Consider the following 12,654-nt stretch of genomic DNA (forward strand, 5'->3'; position numbering starts at 1 on the left):
TCAGGCGTGAGCTGGGAGCAGCCCCTCTCCCAGGGCAGCCTTGGGACAAGGGGAGCCTGGTTGCCATCTTGACCGCAGGCTTGTGGGAGCCCCAGACACCTAGCTAAGTCGCACTCGGGTTTCTGACTCAGAAACCATGAGTTATAAAATGTTTCTTGTTTTAAGTCACTACGTTCTGAGATGACACAGCATGGAAGGCTGTTGAGGGGTGTAATTTTTCTGGGAGAAGCAGCAGAGACTTCTCAGAGAAGCTGTGTCTGTGCTTGGTTTGGAAGGGCGGACAGGACATAAACTTCAGAAGTGGAGAAAGGTTCTCAGGCAGGGCAACAGCAAGCAGGTGTATTCCAGGAGTGGGAATCTGGTCTGGCAGAAATCACCTGACCTACCTGTGGGCCTAGATGGAGACGTCCTACCTGGGACATGAGTGGGCTCCTCCCTGTCAGGTGCGCTCAGCTCCACTCTCAACTGAACGATCTTGGGTGAACTGAACGAGCTTTTCTAGATCTCAGTTTTCTCCTCTGTGGACTGCAGTTTGAACAAGTATAAGATCTTCAAGGCACCTTCCTTCCACCATCTCCTCACCCGTACAGCTCAGAGAAGGGACCATGTATAATGCCGTTATTTGGAGATTGACCACACGGGGGCGATGTGATCTCATTTCAACAGCTTCCATATTTAAACTGCTACTCAAAAACAGAACAAAACAAACCCTGCCTTTTTGGGTCCACTGATGGGACTCTATAACACCTGCTTCCTGCTTTTTATTGGTAACTTTTTAAAATTGGAAATTTCAGACATGCTCAACATCGTAAATCTGAAAACAGCCTAAGTGTTCTATTCACAGCCTTTCTATGACCCACGTGTGAAAAATGTGCACTGACAATCAGAAACATTGATTTGTTGACTAAAAAAATTAAACTATTGATAAAAAGAAACATTTACAAAGGCATAAATAGGCATAAATGGTTGAAAATAAATCAGATACTTAATAATACCAAAATATGTTAAAACAAATTCCATCTTTTTCAATGTTTCATATATGATTTTTATTATTGTGTCATCAGTGGGTCAACAACATACTTAAAAAAATCACAAGCAAAAGTTATGTAACTTATGCACTCCAAGAGCATTTCATCCAAAGCGTATCATTGTTAATACTTTGGTGTATGTCTACCTTAATTATCTATTTATTTACCTGAATATGTGTTTTATATGGACACTTTGCTGTTTTTATTTTGCTTTTTATCAGCTAATAATACATTGTGAATATTTTTCCATGTCAATAAATCAACTTTTAAAAATAAAAAATTTCTTTTAGAATAGTTTTAGGTTGATAGAAAAATTACAAAGATAATTGACAGAAAAATTGCAAAGTTTTAGATTGACAGAAAAATTGCAATCTCATACACCCTACTTCTGGTTTCCTGTATTAGTAACATGAAATTAAAAGACGCTTACTCCTTGGAAGGAAAGTTATGACCAACCTAGATAGCATATTCAAAAGCAGAGACATTACTTTGCCAACAAAGGTTTGTCTAGTCAAGGCTATGGTTTTTCCTGTGGTCATGTATGGATGTGAGAGTTGGACTGTGAAGAAGGCTGAGCACCGAAGAATTGATGCTTTTGAACTGTGGTGTTGGAGAAGACTCTTGAGAGTCCCTTGGACTGCAAGGAGATCCAACCAGTCCATTCTGAAGGAGATCAGCCCTGGGATTTCTTTGGAAGGAATGATGCTAAAGCTGAAACTCCAGTACTTTGGCCACCTCATGCGAAGAGCTGACTCATTGGAAAAGACCCTGATGCTGGGAGGGATTGGGGGCAGGAGGAGAAGGGGATGACAGAGGATGAGATGTCTGGATGGCATCACTGATTCGATGGACGTGAGTCTGAGTGAACTCTGGGAATTGGTGATGGACAGGGAGGCCTGGCGTGCTGTGATTCATGGGGTTGCAAAGAATCAGACACGACTGAGCAACTGATCTGATCTGATCTGATCTGAAATTAGTATGATACACTTGTCACAATTGGTAAACTAACTGTGATACATTATTACCTACGATCCATGTTTTATTTAGATTTCTTTAGTTTTTGCCTAATGTCCTTTTATCTCTTCCAGGATACCACAGTACATTTAGCTGTTATGTCTCCTTAGTTTCTCAGAGGTTCCTTGTTTTGGATGACCTTGACAGCTTTAAGGAGTACTGGTGAGATATTTTGTAGTCTGCTCCTGTATTGAAATTTTCTGATGAAGAGACTGGAATTATGGGTTTTAGGAGGAAAGCCAAGAGGTGATGTGCCTTTCACATCACATCAGATCAAAAGTGCACACTATCACCTGATTTCATGGTACTGATGTTGACCTTGACCATGAAATGGTGTTTTTCAGGCTACTCTGTAAAGTTACTGTTTTTACTGCTTCTTTCCAGAAAGCTCTATGTACAGCCCACACTTAAAGAGTGGGGATTATCCTCCCCTTCCTTGAGGGTGGACTATCTACTTAAGTTGTTTGAATTTTTTTTTTTTTAATATATTTTGGCTTCACTGCGTGGCATGTGGGACCTTAGTTCCCCTACCAGGTACTGAGTTTTCAGCATTGCAAGGCAGACTCTTAGCCCTAGGACCACCAAGGAAGTCTTGAATTTTTTTTAAACAAATAATTATCTTTTATTTTTTTTTACAAAAATTATTTTTAATTTATTATTATTATTTTTTGGCTGCCCTGGGTCTTTGTTGGTTTGCTCAGCTTTTGCTAGTTGCGGCAACAGGGGCTACTCTTCGTTTTGGTGTGAGGGCTTCTTTTTGCAGTGGCTTCTCCTGTTGAGGAGCACAGGCTCTAGGCACAATGACTTCAGTAGCTGGAATACACTCAGGCTCAGTATTTGTGGGGCACAGGTTTAGTTGCTCCACAGCATGTGGGATCTTCCCAGACCTATTGAACCTATATCGCCTGCATTGGCAGGTGATTCTTATCTCCTGTGCCACTAGGGAAACCCTGAATTTTTAATAAATAAATGTATTACAACCTAAAATACAAAAAACCCAAATAAACAAGAGACTGCCTTGAATTAGGAGGATTTCATAGAACTCTGCTGTGCTGTGCTGAGTCCCTCAGTTGTGTCCGATTCTTTGTGACCCTATGGACTGCAGCCCACCAGGTGCCTGTGTCCATGGGGATTCTCCAGGCAAGAATACTAGAGTGGGTTGCCATTTCCTTCTCCAGGGGATCTTCCTGACCCAGGAATTGAACTGGGGTCTCCTGCATTGCAGGGGGATTCTTTACCCGGCTGAACTACCATTGAGAGAATCAATTCTTAGGTAGGTTGATAAGACGTCTGGGGTCCCCAAGGAGGAGAAAGTGGTCTGGGGCTCTTGAGGAGGAGGAAAAGACACAATTTTTTTTCTACATTCCTTAGTCTTAGTCATATAAAATATATTTTTTTTTCTTTAAGCCCAGAGTTAAAGATTACACAACAACTCAGTTTAAAGTCTGTACTAAGGATTATATAACAACAATGTATCCTGCTGGAGGACATGTTTCTTTTTCTTGAGAACCTTCTGAATAATCCTGTTACCTTAAAATGTATATTGTGGGGGTGGGTCTGGTAAGACCTTTACAACCTTGAGACATTCTTCTGATTTGCGTAATAACCCACTGAAAAATTATATAACTCTCTTGCTAAGACTAGCAAGAGGGGCACTCTCTGTCCCCTTTCTCATGTCTGTCAGAAGCTTTCTCTGTCCCTTTTTATACTTTAATAAAACTCTGCTGCACAAAAGCTCCTGAGTGATCAAGTCTGGTCCCTGGTCCCGAAGCTAAATCTTCTTTGGAGATCACCAGTCCGACATTGGTCACTGTGAGCTATCACCATGGAAGAGGAGATCACAAGCCAGTCCAGAATTCTTGCCTGGAAAATACCCTGGACAGAGCAGCCTGGAAGTCCATAGTCCATGGAGATATAAAAGTCAGTCACGACCGAATAACAGAGCGCGCACGCACACACACACACACAACTCTAAACAGGAGATGAACCAGTGGCAAAGAAAGCTTTTTTCTTGGTTGTGTGATACATATCTTTCCAAGGACTGGAATTTCTCTCTGGTCCTTACTATTTGAGCCCTTAGGGTTTGAGGCATCCTCTCTGGTCACTTGTGTTACCCCCCTCCCCCACTGTTGGTGACATTATTCCAGCTGAGATCTGTTTCCTCTTTCTAACATCTTCCTCAGTAGCTGGGGAGCAAGTTGATGCCTGGCGTGGGTTGGGAAATTCAAGCAGAAGTCAGACCTGTTACTATTTTAGTAGTTTCTATTCTTTGAATGATTAGCACTGTCTTACAAAAGGATTTTGAGAAAGTGCTGTCCCTAGTTTCTAGGCACTAGAAAGAGGAAGCCTAGGGACTCATTGTGGCAGCGGGCAGAGGGCAGCCTCTGAGGCAGTGAGCTGGGCAGTTCAGCAGGTAGACTCTGGCTGGGGAGCTGGAACACAAGATTTCTGAACCCGGCTTCATTCAGGCCTGGCTGAGGGACCCTGGATACAACCCAGACTCTTGCCTTGTGGCATCTGTTTTGTCCTTGAGGTGTGGACTCCAGCCCCCAGGCCCGGCTGTAGGGAATTAGAGAGGTTTAGCTGCTGCTTCCTTGTTCCCTGTCATCAGACAGATCTGTCTCCCTCTCTTCAGCCTCCCCTGATAGTTTCCATCCCCACCTCTCCTCTGGGAATCAGGCTCTGGGGGACTGAGCTTCACTCCTGGGTTGCAGGAAGGGCCGACCTGGGGCCATGCGGACTCAGGAGCAAGTAAAAGCCCTACCTGCCTTCTCTCTGAAGCCTTGATCCTGTGTCTTGTCTTTCTCTCTCCCACTCTTGCTCTCACTCCAGCCCTGCCTCCTGCTGGATTCATTTTTCTGCCAGTCTCCTTCTGCCAGCTTTATTTATTCTGTCTGTGCACCCTGCTTTCTGCCCATATCCTCCACTGCTTTCCCAAAGGGGAGATGTTCTCTCTGTCCCATCTCTTTGCTCCCAGAACCCAGAACTTGCTAAGTGGAGCCAATCCTCTGTGTCTTTCCAGTTCCAGCCTCAAGGAGGGACTGCCATCACCCTCAACTCCCCTGGTTTCTGTCCTTCTGTCCTGAGGGCAATGTCAGCCACCCAGGTGCTGATATATCCACTCCTGACCCCTGGAAGGGTCTTGTGGACCTATCCACATGCCTTCCCTGCTGCAGCTGGAGCCTCTGTTGTTGCCAGGCTGCCCCCTTCACTCCCCCTTCCAGTCTGGCCTTGGGGACATGAGAGGTGGCAATGGCACAGCAGTGACTGAGTTTGTTTTGCTGGGGTTCTCAGGTTACGGTTCCCTCCTGGGCCCTCTGTTCTGGGGGGTGCTTCTGGTCTACCTGGTCACCCTGCTGGGCAACTTGCTGATCATCCTCCTCACCCTGACCGACGCTGCCCTGCACGTGCCCATGTACTTCTTCCTGCGCCACTTCTCCGGGTTGGAGATACTCTACACCACGACTGTGGTCCCCAGGATGCTGGCCGACCTCCTCTCCTCCTGCCCCACCATCCTGCGAGCCAGCTGCTTTACCCAGATGTATTTCTTCTCACTGTTTGGCATCACTGAAAGTGGCCTGCTCACTGCCATGGCCTATGACCGCTATGCTGCCATCTGCCGGCCGCTGCATTATAGCACCCTGCTGAACCCGGGAGCCTGTGTGTGCCTGGTGGGTGCCTGCTACCTCATGGGCATCATCACCAGCACCACTTACTCCATCCTTGTCTTCACTTTGCCCTTCCACGGTACCAACATCATCCATCACTTCCTGTGTGACATCCTTCCTGTGCTGAGTCTGGCCAGCGCCAGCACCTTTTGGGGTGAAGTGGGCAATCTTGTCACCATAGCCTTTATCCTGACACCCTTCTCACTGATCATAGTGTCCTATGCCTGTATTCTTGTCACCATCCTTGGGGTCGCGACATCCCAGGGACGTCGAAAAGTCTTCTCTACCTGTTCCTCCCACCTATTTGTGGTCATGCTCTTTTTTGGGACGGGGATCGTTGCCTACATGAGGCTGGGGGCAGGCTCCTCCCACACCAGGGACCAGATCCTTGCCCTCTTCTACGCAGTTGTCACTCCCATGTTCAACCCTTTCGTCTACACTCTGAGAAACAAGGAGGTCACAGGGGCAATAAGGCGGCTTGTGAAGAAATACCTCTGGAGTCCTTGACCCTCTTCCATTGTTGGAGGGCCTCATCCTTGGAGACTTTCAAGGAAGAGTGAGGAAGAAGCCCCGGCTCTGAGTGGTGTGTCGGGGTCCCTAGCCTGCCCAGCTTGAGTGCAATGTTGCTCAGAGTTTGGCTTCTGCAGCCTGTTCTTTTGGCCCTAATCTGACTTTTTCTTAGGTACAAAGCTGGAGAGACATGCATTGGGTGGAGGCTGAGGAGTGAAGGTGACTGTGCCCATCTCGTGCCATGTTTGAGCACTTTTGGTCTTTCCTGAGGCTTAGGGCCCCCTCCTGGGGCTACGATTTCTGGAGACAGTGCTTTTCTTCCTCTCAGACTCCTCACTGCAAACCTTTCTCTTTCTTGTCAGTTGCCTCTGCTTCTACATGAACGCCTTTACTCCAGGTGGGAGGTCTGATTGGGTGGAAACAGGGCAGAGAATAGTTTTAATATTTTTGTTATAAAGAAAGCTGATCACTGAAGAATTGATGCTTTTGAACTGTGGTGTTGGAGAAGACTCTTGAGAGTCCCTTGGACTGCAGGGAGATCCAACCAGTTCATCCTAAAGGAAATCAGTCCTGAATATTCACTGGAAGGACTGATGTTGAAGCTGAAACTCCAATACTTTGGCCACCTGATGCAAAGAGCTGACTCATTTGAAAAGACCCTGATGCTGTGAAAAATTGAAGGCGAGAGGAGAAGGGGATGACAGAGGATGAGATGATTGGATGGCATCATTGACTCAATGGACATGAGTTTGAGTAAACTCCGGGAGTTAGTGATGGACAGGGAAGCCTGGTGTGCTGCAGTCCATGGGGCCGCTAAGAGCCGGACACGACTGAGCGACTGAACTGAACTGAACTGATTGCTGAATAGATGTCATTATACTTGTATACTTTTATATTCTTCTGATCATAAACTTCTAGAAATAGAATTTCTGAGTCAAAATATAGGCACATTTTTTGAGTTTTCAAAACTTATTGCCAAATGCCCTCTAAGAGAGTTTTTGTTGTTTTATGGTCCAGTTGAGAGCAGTCGAATTTCCAGGGCAAGGAAATGGACTAAGAGTCGGGATGGAGCTAAATAATATACATGATTCTCATATACTCCAAATCTGGTTACCTGTATTTTTAACATCTTAAATTAGTATGATATATTTGTCAGAATTAGTGAACCAATACTGATACATTATTATTACCTAAGATTGACACTTTATTCAGATTTCTCTAGTTTTTGCCTAATATACTTTTATCTCTTTCAAGATACCACAGTACATTTAGCCGTTTTGTCTAAGTTTCTGAGAGGTTCCTTGTCTTGGATGACAATTACATCCAATCTATTCTGAGCATGCAGTTCAATAGTCACTTGTTGATCAGTGGTCAGGTGTTTAGTATATACTTTTGCCTATAAGGAGCCTGAGAACTATTTTGCAATAAGATAATTATTTGCTCCAAAGGGCAAGCCTTGGTTCTCAAAACCTGGATTTAGTTCTCAAATGTGGGTTTGCCTCTTAGACTTACCACAGGGTCCAGTGCCACTGCCATGGAGCTTCTTAGGGTCTGCTGAGTAGTTCAGAAGGTCCAAATGGCAGAACTGAGGCCTGGACCAGCTAGAGAGCCTTTTCATGCTCTGATTGTAAGATATCTGCTAAGTAGTTTGAAGCAGCACATCCATATGAATTATGTGTTTTTTCCCCAATCCAAGATCCTCAGGAGGTCTTTTTCTTACTGTAGAGAGAAAAAGGTAAGGCAGCTTGTCCTTAATATTTGAGGAGATGTCTTGACATTCCCACAGTGGCTTCCCTGGTGGCTCAGACAGTAAAGAATCAGGAAGACCTGGGTTCAGTCCCTGGATTGGGAAGACCCCCTGGAGGAAGAAATGGCAACCCACCCCAGTATTCTTGCCTGAAGAAGCCCCATGGACAGAAGAGACTGGTGGGCTATGCTCCATGGGGTCACAAAGAGTCAGACACGACCAAGGGACTAACACTTGACATCCCCAGACAATCTTCATTGAGTGACACGTCTCTGCATTTGGTGGACTTATCTCCTGCCCTCTGATGTGAATGTATATCTACCATGCCTACCATCTGCTTCTTTCCAGGTGCTGTAAGCATAGTCTCATGAATATAATGGGTCATGTGGTGTCCTATAGGATGGTGGGATGATCAAGATGCCTGGGGATTAAGTGACGGTACACCGCTAGAGTTGGTGTAACTCTGAGGCAAGACAAGAAAGGTGAATTTCTATCCCTGCCCAGAGAAAACATACTAAATCTGGATCTAACCAGTGCCAGGGCAGTGAAAACACAGAATCCTAACCACTGGACTGCCAGAGAGCTCCCTTCCTTGTCTGTTCCCATCTTCCTACTTTCTCTAAACTCACATTATCAGAGGGAGAATTAATCCTGTACAGAGTAAAAATACGGGCTCTAGTGTTGAAAGCTCAAGTGTGTTATTCTGTAGCTGTGTTACCTAGGGAAAGTTGTTCAACATCTCTGAGTTTTGTTTCCTTATCTTGTGCAACTGGTATAACTACAGTGTCTACTTAGAGGAAGATACCTGTGAAGCTTAAACTTGGAGGTAGATTTACTGTGATGCTTACCATTCACTTGCATGGACTCCTTAAAAGGGCCAGAAAATTCTAGCAATTGTGTTCCTCTGGTCATATATTTTTACAAAAATTGCATAGTGATATATTTTAACTGCAATCTGTTGTAACTTCTTTTCTTAATATTTATTGATTTGGCTGTACCCTGTCTTAGTTGCAGCATGTGGGATCTAGTTCCCTGACCAGAGACTGAACCCGGGTCTGCATTGGAAACGCAGAGTCTTAGCCATTGGACCACCAGGAAAGTTCCGTAACTTCTTCTTTTTTTTTTTTTAATTTAATTTTATTTAATCTGTTGTGACTTCTGTCTCTCTCCTCTATGACTTCCTCAGCTCAGTTTCCCCTTGTGATGTGTACTGTTGAAATGTCAGTGGATAATTTTAGATCTAAGGCAAAGTTGAGTTGGGGATAGACTGAGTTTGGTAGGATGATAGTGTTTGGATTTATGTCGTTCACAGTTGCTTTTGAGTATAGTTAAGTTATTGGTAGTTGTCCTGATGCAGGAATGACTTCCAGGAATGTGCCTTCTATCCATAGTGTCATATCACTCAGCATTTCAACCCAGAGTGAAGTACCAGATGTTGTGTTATGGTAAAAATGTGTCTGAAGGTGCTTGGCACTGAAAATATACAGGAAATGGAGGAGAAAAAAGATTAGAAATATATGGATAAAGGAGTTAGCATATGGCAAAGAACACTCAAGTCATCACATGTGTAATGTTATAAGCAGGATTTGATTTTCATCCTCTAAGTGAAAAAAGTTCTCTTCTATCAGAAATGTTTTGATAATGCAGGAACATATATAGTTATAAACCCACCATTTATTTAAAAAATAGGAATGGGGGATTTGATTCAATTCAAATATTTCATTTTAATAGAAATTCGAAGACATGTTTTGAGTGTTTCAATGAAAAAGTAAGAAATCAAAACCACTTTTCATTGATTTGTTTTTTTTTTTTTATTTTATTTTATTTTTAAACTTTACATAATTGTATTAGTTTTGCCAAATACCAAAATGAATCCATCACAGGTATACATGTGCTCCCCTTCCTGAACCCTCCTCCCTCCTCCCTCCCCATACCATCCCTCTGGGTCATCCCAGTGCACTAGCCCCAAGCATCCAGTATCGTGCATTGAACCTGGACTGGCATCTCGTTTCATACATGACATTTTACATGTTTCAATGCCATTCTCCCAAATCTTCCCACCCTCTCCCTCTCCCACAGAGTCCATAAGACTGTTCCATACATCAGTGTCTCTTTTGCTGTCTTGTACACAGGGTTATTGTTATCATCTTTCTAAATTCCATATATATGCGTTAGTATACTGTATTGGTGTTTTTCCTTCTGGCTTACTTCACTCTGTATAATAGGCTCCAGTTTCATCCACCTCATTAGAACTGATTCAAATGTATTCTTTTTAATGGCTGAGTAATACTCCATTGTGTATATGTACCACAGCTTTCTTATCCATTCATCTGCTGATGGACATCTAGGTTGCTTCCATGTCCTGGCTATTATAAACAGTGCTGCGATGAACATTGGGGTACACGCGTCTCTTTCCCTTCTGGTTTCCTCAGTGTGTATGCCCAGCAGTGGGATTGCTGGATCATAAGGCAGTTCTATTTCCAGTTTTTTAAGGAATCTCCACACTGTTCTCCATAGTGGCTGTACTAGTTTGCATTCCCACCAACAGTGTAAGAGGGTTCCCTTTTCTCCACACCCTCTCCAACATTTATTATTTGTAGACTTTTGAATCGCAGCCATTCTGACTGGTGTGAAATGGTACCTCATAGTGGTCTTGATTTGCATTTCTCTGATAATGAGTGATGTTGAGCATCTTTTCATGTGTTTGTTAGCCATCTGTATGTCTTCTTTGGAGAAATGTCTATTTAGTTCTTTGGCCCATTTTTTGATTGGGTCATTTATTTTTCTGGAGTTGAGCTGTAGGAGTTGCTTGTATATTTTTGAGATGAGTTGTTTGTCAGTTGCTTCATTTGCTATTATTTTCTCCCATTCTGAAGGCTGCCTTTTCACCTTGCTTAGAGTTTCCTTTGATGTGCAGAAGCTTTTAAGGTTAATTAGGTCCCATTTGTTTATTTTTGCTTTTATTTCCGATATTCTGGGAGGTGGGTCATAGAGGATCCTGCTGTGATGTATGTCAGAGAGTGTTTTGCCTATGTTCTCCTCTAGGAGTTTTATAGTTTCTGGTCTTACGTTGAGATCTTTAATCCATTTTGAGTTTATTTTTGTGTATGGTGTTAGAAAGTGTTCTAGTTTCATTCTTTTACAAGTGGTTGACCAGTTTTCCCAGCACCACTTGTTAAAGAGATTGTCTTTAATCCATTGTATATTCTTGCCTCCTTTGTCAAAGATAAGGTGTCCATATGTGCGTGGATTTATCTCTGGGCTTTCTATTTTGTTCCATTGATCTATATTTCTGTCTTTGTGCCAGTACCATACTGTCTTGATAACTGTGGCTTTGTAGTAGAGCCTGAAGTCAGGTAGGTTGATTCCTCCAGTTGCATTCTTCTTTCTCAAGATCGCTTTGGCTATTCGAGGTTTTTTGTATTTCCATACAAATTGTGAAATTATTTGTTCTAGCTCTGTGAAGAATACTGTTGGTAGCTTGATAGGGATTGCACTGAATCTATAAATTGCTTTGGGTAGTATACTCATTTTCACTATATTGATTCTTCCAATCCATGAACATGGTATATTTCTCCATCTATTAGTGTCCTCTTTGATTTCTTTCACCAGTGTTTTATAGTTTTCTATATATAGGTCTTTAGTTTCTTTAGGTAGATATATTCCTAAGTATTTAATTCTTTCCGTTGCAATGGTGAATGGAATTGTTTCCTTAATTTCTCCTTCTGTTTTCTCATTATTAGTGTATAGGAATGCAAGGGATTTCTGTGTGTTGATTTTATATCCTGCAACTTTACTATAGTCATTGATTAGTTCTAGTAATTTTCTGGTGGAGTCTTTAGGGTTTTCTATGTAGAGGATCATGTCATCTGCAAATAGTGAGAGTTTTACTTCTTCTTTTCCAATTTGGATTCCTTTTATTTCTTTTTCTGCTCTGATTGCTGTGGCCAAAACTTCCAAAACTATGTTGAATAGTAATGGTGAAAGTGGGCACCCTTGTCTTGTTCCTGACTTTAGAGGAAATGCTTTCAATTTTTCACCATTGAGGATAATGTTTGCTGTGGGTTTGTCATATATAGCTTTTATTATGTTGAGGTATGTTCCTTCTATTCCTGCTTTCTGGAGAGTTTTTATCATAAATGGGTGTTGAATTTTGTCAAAGGCTTTCTCTGCATCTATTGAGATAATCATATGGTTTTTATTTTTCAATTTGTTAATGTGGTGTATTACATTGATTGATTTGCGGATATTGAAGAATCCTTGCATCCCTGGGATAAAGCCCACTTGGTCATGGTGTATGATCTTTTTAATGTGTTGTTGGATTCTGATTGCTAGAATTTTGTTAAGGATTTTTGCATCTATGTTCATCAGTGATATTGGCCTGTAGTTTTCTTTTTTTGTGGGATCTTTGTCAGGTTTTGGTATTAGGGTGATGGTGGCCTCATAGAATGAGTTTGGAAGTTTACCTTCCTCTGCAATTTTCTGGAAGAGTTTGAGCAGGATAGGTGTTAGCTCTTCTCTAAATTTTTGGTAGAATTCAGCTGTGAAGCCATCTGGACCTGGGCTTTTGTTTGCTGGAAGATTTTTGATTACAGTTTCAATTTCCGTGCTTGTGATGGGTCTGTTAAGATTTTCTATTTCTTCCTGGTCCAGCTTTGGAAAGTTGTACTTTTCTAAGAATTTGTCC

At 42.7% G+C, this 12,654-nt stretch overlaps 1 protein-coding gene across 1 annotated transcript; it reads left to right on the forward strand.

The window, feature by feature from the left end:
* Positions 1–5,281: 5,281 nt before the first annotated feature.
* On the forward strand, positions 5,282–6,217 carry LOC133248844 (olfactory receptor 10P22-like). The gene has a single exon (XM_061419133.1). It carries the CDS (start codon positions 5,282–5,284, stop codon positions 6,215–6,217), a length of 936 nt encoding a protein of 311 aa, XP_061275117.1.
* Positions 6,218–12,654: the final 6,437 nt, after the last annotated feature.

This window comes from Bos javanicus, chromosome 5 (assembly GCF_032452875.1).
Source record: "Bos javanicus breed banteng chromosome 5, ARS-OSU_banteng_1.0, whole genome shotgun sequence".
NCBI classification, from domain to species: Eukaryota; Metazoa; Chordata; class Mammalia; order Artiodactyla; family Bovidae; genus Bos; species Bos javanicus.

Excerpts from the sequence above, each read along its gene's own strand:
- LOC133248844 (XM_061419133.1), top strand. The coding sequence starts at position 5,282 with ATGAGAGGTGGCAATGGCACAGCAGTGACTGAGTTTGTTTTGCTGGGG.